We start from the raw sequence: 7,266 nt of genomic DNA on the forward strand, positions 1-7,266 counted from the left end.
GCGGCCCCATTGGCTGCCTGCGGGGAGCGGCCAAGGCCGCGGCTGCGGGGCTCGAGCAGGTCAGCGGCCGTCCACCTCGGTCACATGGCAACAGCCAATCAGCGGAGCCAGGCGGAGGAGGCGGAGCCTCAGTGGCCGCGATGGCTCTGCGGCAGCGTGATTACATCTGCACCCCCCCACCCCGCAGGGGGCGGCGCTGCTGATTGGTCGCTGCCCCGGGGGGGGGCGGAGCTCGCACAGGCCACACCCATGGGGCAGGGCGACGGGGCGGGGCCCCAGCCGGGGCGTGGCGCCTCCCATCCCGGGCGCGGGCCCCTGCGGCCCCCGGGGCCCTGCGGGCCCTGGCCGGGCTCGTCGGGCCCGTGTGGCCCGTGCCAGGCTCTGCGGGCCTGTACGTCCACGTACGGCACTGCGAGCCCGGCCCCAAGCTGGGCAAGCGCAGGCTCGCGCGCGCCCGTAGGGCCTGGCCTGAGCCCACACAAGCCCGCAGAGCTGGACACGAGCCCGGCTCAGGCCCGTACGAACCCCCAGAGCCCGAGACGGGCCCGTGCAAGCCCGTAAAGCCTGGCAGTGACTCGTGTGAGCCCAGAGCCTGGCACTGGCCCGTCCGAGGCCACAGAGCCTGGCACGAGCACTTCCGAGCCCGTAGAGGCTGGCTCCACCCGCACCTCATCCCTGGGACTGCCGTAGGCTTTGACTTCTCTCTCAACGGGAGYTGGTGCCGCTCACGACGTGAGCCCCTTGCCTACGGGGCTGCCCGGGGCGGTTTGTCCCTTGGACTCGCAGCCTCCCGCGAACAAGATGCCCACTGAGGGCTATTCCTAGAGCCACTCTTGTGGAGCTGGCCGTTCAGGAGTCCCTCCCGTCTTCCCACTGCCCCATGRAAAACTATATATACGTTTTCCAACAGGTCACATACGCTGTTGCGTGRTGAATGTTTTCTCTGTAATACCCCATGGCTCTAATTGTTTGACTAATTCTGCCACCGGTTTTGTGGCAGGAGCAGGGAGTTTACACCGAGGAACGTTAACTTTGCTTTGCTGTTAGGCAGGAGTGGGGCTATTTGTAGGAGCTTCACAGGCTTAATCGTGCAGAGGTGATTTTTTCCCCCTRTAACTGGAGGACTCCCAGTTTCCCATTTCCCCCAGCTCTCTATCCAAGGCTGTCCTTTCAGGAAATCTGTTCCCGGGAGATTTGTTTTGCCCAATAACAAGGGTTGTACAGTATTAACACAGGCTGGGGTGCACCTACCGCTTACAAGCTGGGAAAGCTCCCCTCTCTCCTGCTCCCCGTTCTAGCACTGCAGCTGGGACACCGTGCGGTCGCCACCTTGTTAAGCCTGACTGGACACTCACGTGCCGATCCCCTTGGGGACCCAGGCGTCCGGGCACCCAGGCGTACAAGGTCCTGTTCTGCCCGGATCCCAGAGACCCAGGGCCTCCAAACACTAGCACTCTACTGCCTGTCCCCATACTCTCTGCAGGCTCTTCTCCAAGCTTACATGTCCCCCAGTAGGGAAGTGTCTCAGCAAGGYGGCCTTGGCCTCAACCAGAGGGTCCCTCTGCTGCTAGGGCTTCATTTCTCATCTGAGCCGATTGCCCAGCACAGAAGTTGGCAGCATGCTTACAGCAAACCTCTAGAGCCAGTGCCCACGTGCACCACGCACATCACGTGCCAGTGTGACTGACGGTGGGGCAGCTGGCAGCAGTGGGTTTTCCCTTCTCCTTGGCTTTTGCCATCAGCTCCTGAAAGGCTTGTGCCACTGGGATTTTCTTCTCCTCCAAAGATGTAGAGAGTTCATGGGGAAGAAGGGACCCTCCCTGAGTGGAAGCAGGCTGACGACACTGGCACCTTGGTGTGACAGGAGGGTTCTGCCAAGACCTCCCTGTAGAGAAGCTCCAAGCTGCTTGTCTGCTTGCYACTGTGATGGGCTTTGAGATAAGAGAGCATCCCAACTCGGTGCACTTGACATCCCCCCAGGGCCTCCCGCCTGCAGCTTACCTGCTCCTCCTGTCCTTGGAAACCAAAACATCGCTTGTTCCCCCTCCCTCCCCCAAATGCCCCAAAGAGTCCACCTCTACAGCCGTCAGGCCAAGACCCAGCAGCTTGCTTCTTCTGACACCCCCAGTGCCGTGGTGTAGACCCAGGGCCCTTCAGGCTCCGCACGTGGCCGTCATCAGATGCCCAGCACACACACCAACCAACCTGCTCGTTGTTGCCCCTAGGGGACACCACTGCTACTGGGTGCAGCCCGGAAACCCTGCTGCAGCGGCGCTCGCTCTGTCCCACTGCCCATCCTGCCCCACAGCCCCTTCCTGGAGGGAGTGGTCCCCAAGGCAGGTCCTGGTACAGATGCTGGAGCAGGATCCTGAGGCAGATTCCAAGGTGGTTTCCCAGGGCAGGTCCCAGTACAGGATGCTGGGGGAGGGTCCCCATGCAGATCCCAGTGCAGGATCCCAGAGCCAYTCCTGGGGCAGGATCTTAAGGCAGGATCCTGGGGCAGATTCCCATGTTAGGGAAAAATTTCTACTACACCCTCCTTTGCAGAAAGAGCAGGCAAGGTCACGGGGCTCTGCAAGTACCTCATCTTCTCTGACCTTGTCTTAGCCCTGTTTTTTTTTTCTTTTGTACAGAGCTGAAGAACTCATAGGAAAGGGGTTTAATCCAGCCAGCAGTACAAAAGTTGTTCAAAGCCAGCACCAGAACAGGTGCAAAATCAGCTAATGAATAATTACAAAATAAGAGTAGCGGAAAAATATAATGCAAAATATATTCACCTTTCTGACCTCTTCAGTTCTATGAAGCATAGTATAGAAATACATATAATACTAGAAACATTTACTTCTTCATGGATGGAAACAGTAGTTTCTGCCTGTGTAAGACTGAGTAAAAAGAACATATGCTTCCAAGATGATGTTTGTTTTATTAGAATCTTGTATAATGATTTTAAAATGTAAATTCCATTTATCACATTTAAAGATCAAAACTACAGCACTTTTTACTCTTTTTCCCCAAACTCTAGTTTGTGAAGGCAAAAACCATATTATTTCTAACCCAACATCTTCAGTACATTAATTTGAAAATGTAAACAAAGTAAATTGCATTTAATAGCTGAGATAAGCAATGGGAAAAGCCGAATTACAAAAGAAATAACACAAACTGACATTCACACTGCAAGTTTACCTTTCCACAACAATTAATACTTCAAGGGTCAGTTATTTCCACCAAAAAGATGCTGTAATGGAAGAAAGAATATGCTGCGGAAACAAAAACAGAAGAGTACATTATATTCAAAATACTTTTCTGAGAAGGGTAAGAGCAAAGTTATTTTTGTCCCCTGAATGACTCAACTCCCAACATAAAATAAAAGAAAAAAAATTGAGAGGAAATATTATGAACAACTAATGCTGCTATGATCTTGTCTTAATAGTTATAGATCAGCAAACATCACAGTTAATATAAATATTTATTTCTTCCAACCCAAACTGCTACTTATCAAACAGTTACTGTAGTTGTTCAAGCTTTGCTGTCCAGTGAATCAACTGTGCTTGAGGTACCCAGCCTGTGTGTGCTGAGAGCACTCTTTTAGTCAGGAGCGTTCAGCAGTGTTTTGTACGGCTGCTTTAATTTCTGTTAAGAATGGTGTCTTTTGGGGTCAAACCTACAAAGGCCAAAGTTGCAAACCCCTACTGGGTTCAAGCCTTTTACAAACCTAGCAGTAAGTGAATAGGAGAGGGAAAAAGCAAGTCTTTCTAGAAGAGAAGGTAGAATATGATATTCTGCTAAGTGTAYGCAAATATTAGTAGTACATTAACTTTTTGTAACAATGTTAACAGGCAACCTGAAAAGTTTGCTCTTTCCAAAAATTAGTGCTTATGCGTTATACATCTCAAAAGAGAAAAGTAATTCCTAAAAAGTAAATAGGGAAAGCCTGTGAGGTTTTCAATGCACATTTCTGTCATCCACTGTTACATTATAGATCATTCTAAAGTAGATTTTTTTCAATTATTATCCCTAAAAWTTTACAGGCAATCTAACATGGCAGSCTAAGTCCTRAAAGCTCCTATAGTCACCTGCTTGAAATTGTGTTGATGGTATGAAACAGCCTTTTCAATGGCATGATGTTTCTCCTCAGTTTACCCTTCTCTGTAATTTGCCTAATGTGTCACAACATAAGCTGCATGAACTTCTTGMGAAGGAAGAGGACAGAGAGTCCATAACTATGGTTTGGAGAGTGTTAAGGCTATCACACACAATGTAACCCTCCAGGGATTAAAGAGCCTCACAAGAGGCACATGTGACGCTCCTAACCCTTTCTGKCGAAGGGCAAAACCAACCAAGCTAAACCTAACATATGGACATGATGAACCAGCATCTCTCCCCTAAGTTCCACCCCCCCCCAAAGACAGTTGAGAATGGAACATTTATTAGGAATATGTGCCTTACCAGAAGAAGAAAGGACATCAKCAAATGTTTCTTTAACTTTGGAGAATAGCAAAAGACTTATCTACTCTTCAAAGTAATGTAGAATCACCTGAACTGGCCAGAATCAGACATAGTCCAGCCAGGACAAGTGGCTTCTCAGGAGAGAGAATTAACTCACGTGACACAGCTGAAGCTTCATCTCACACCCAAGCTAGTTCATTTAAAGTTTGCTTAAGTATGTCTACGCTGTCCTAAAGTGTGCTACATAAACATACTCCACAAACCAGCAGAAATAGTTTTCCTTCAAAATTCAGCAAATAAGAAGGAGAAGATGGCACAAGCAGTTCTCAGCCTTACCTAAGAGAAAGCAAATAATGCACTATAAGGCAGCATTAAGGACTGCATCCGCTCATAGCTGCAGTATCAGTCAGAGTATGTAGAGATGTGGCGAGGAAGGCTAAGGCCCAGTTGGAATTGAGTCTGGCAAGGGATGTCAAGGACAACAGGAAGGGCTTCTTCAAATACATCAGCAGCCAGAGGAGGACTGGGGAAAATGTGGGCCCACTACTGAATGGGGCGGGGACCCTCATGACAAGGGATACAGAGAAGGCAGAATTATTGAATGCCGCYGTTGCTTCAGTCTTCACTGCTAAGGACAGCCCTCAAGAATCCTGCAGCCTGGACGTGAGGGAGAAAGTCYRGAGAAGGGAAGACTTTCCTTTGGTTGAGGAGGATAGGATTAGAGACCGTCTGGGCAGGCTAGACATCCACAAATCCACGGGCCCTGATGGGATGCACCCACGGGTACTGAGGGAGCTGGAGGATGTTATTGCCAAGCTGCTCTCCATCATCTTTGAAAGGTCCTGGAGAACTGGAGAGGTGCCTGAGGACTGGGAGAAAGCCAGTGTCACTCCAGTCTTCAAGAAGGGCAAGAAGGAGGACYCAGGCAACTATAGGCCGGTCAGTCTCACCTCCATCCCTGGAAAGGTGATGGAATAGCTCATCCTGGATGTCATCTCCAAGCCTATGGAGGAGAAGGTGATCAGGAGTAGCCAGCATGGATTCACCAAGGGGAAATCCKGCTTAACCMATCTGAGAGCCTTCTCTGATGGAATGACTGGCTGGGCAGATGAGSGGAGAGCAGTGGATGTTGTGTGCCTTGACTTCAGGAAGGCTTTTGACACWCTCTCCCGTAACATCCTCCTAGATAAGCTCAGGAAGTGTGGGTTAGACGAATGGACAGTGAGGTGGATTGAGAACTGGCTGAAAGGCAGAGCTCAGAGGGTTGTTGTCAGTGGCACAGAGTCTAGCTGGAGGCCTGTGGCTAGTGGCGTCCCCCAGGGCTCAGTACTGGCTCCCATCCTGTTCAACTTCTTCATCAGTGACCTGGATGAGGGGACAGAGTGCCTCCTCAGCAAGTTTGCTGATGCTACCAAGCTGGGAGGAGTGGCTGACACACCTGAGGGCTGTGCTGCCACTCAGAGAGACCTGGACAGGCTGGAGAGCTGGGTGGAGAGGAACGTCCTGAGGTTCAACAAGGGCAAGCGCAGAGTCCTGCACCTAGGGAGAAATAACCCTAGGCACCAGTACAAGCTGGGGGCTGACCTTCTGGAGAGCAGCTCTGCAAGAAGGACCTGGGAGTGCTGGGGGATGACAAGTTGACCACGAGGCAGCAATCTGCCCCTGTGGCCAGGAAGGCCAATGTTCTCCTGGGGCACATTAGGAAGAATGTTGCCAGCAGGTCAAGGGAGGTGATCCTGCCCCTCTACTCAGCCCTGGGGAGGCCTCATCTCGAGTACTGTGTCCAGTTCTGGTCTCCCCAGGACAAGAGAGACATGGAGCTACTGGAGAGAATCCAGCATAGGGCTATGAAGATGATCAGGGGGCTGGAGCATCTGCCCTGTGAGGAACGGCTGCGAGAGCTGGTCCTCTTCAGCCTGGGGAAGAGAAGACTGAGGGGGGATCTCATCAATGTGTATGAGTACCTGAAGGGAGGGTGTCAAGGGGACAAGGACAAACTCTTTTCAGTTGCCCTGTGTGACAGGACAAGGGGCAATGGGCAGAAATGGAACGACAGGAAGTTCTGCCTGAACGTGAGGGAGAATTTCTTCACTGTGAGTGACAGAGCACTGGGACAGGTTGCCCAGAGAGGCTGTGGAGTCTCCTTCTCTGGAGATCTTCAAGGCCCGCCTAGACGCAACCCTGTCTACCATGCTCTAGGTGACCCTGCTGAGCAGGGAGGTTGGACTAGATGATCTCCAGAGGTCCCTTCCAACCTTACTGATTCTATGACTCTATGAATATCAGTACCTTCTCCAGAACTCTGCAAAACCTCTTCCTTTTAACTCTGTATTTCCKTTGTTACTGATTTGGTCCATTTGCTGTGGTAGCTGCATTTCCCCTTCAGCCTGGCTGGTCTCTGTATTTTTTTCAGTGTTACATTCCACAGGTCCCCCTGTAATAAAGGGCAGCAAGAAAGAAGATAAAAGCTCACTCCCTTCACACCCCATGAATACCCCCTAAGAGTGAGTGATGTGTCGCAGCTTAGAYTGATACAATGCCTGGGAAGTTTTAAGGCAATCACAACAAATACAGGTCATTGAGGTAAACTCCCATCCAACAGTTCAGTGCTGTGAAGAGCTATCTAACCTAGCTCTGTGGGTGGGAATTTGTTATGCTGRATGACATTCTTAGCCAAAATCATTTTGGCTTACTGTGTTACTGGCTGAGATTCCTACTCTGACATGCTGGAGAATACCAAAGTTTTCCTTCATTTTGGCTTACTGTGTTACTGGCTGAGATTCCTACTCTGACATGCTGGAGAATACCAAAGTTTTCCTT

The 7,266-nt window shown here is 50.8% G+C and overlaps 1 protein-coding gene across 1 annotated transcript in view; it reads right to left on the reverse strand.

The window, feature by feature from the left end:
* Positions 1–3,211: 3,211 nt before the first annotated feature.
* MAJIN (membrane anchored junction protein) overlaps positions 3,212–7,266 on the reverse strand; it is a 19,762-nt gene continuing 15,707 nt past the window's right edge. The window contains exons 9-10 of the mRNA XM_085317076.1: positions 6,736–6,880; positions 3,212–3,257 (exon numbers count right to left, since the gene is read on the reverse strand). Coding sequence (XP_085173202.1) covers positions 3,212–3,257; positions 6,736–6,880 — 191 coding nt within the window. The remainder of the gene's footprint in view (positions 3,258–6,735; positions 6,881–7,266) is intronic.

Source organism: Rhea americana, unplaced genomic scaffold, assembly GCF_003343005.1.
Source record: "Rhea americana isolate MKP2758 unplaced genomic scaffold, rheAme1 scaffold_489, whole genome shotgun sequence".
Lineage (NCBI taxonomy): Eukaryota > Metazoa > Chordata > Aves > Rheiformes > Rheidae > Rhea > Rhea americana.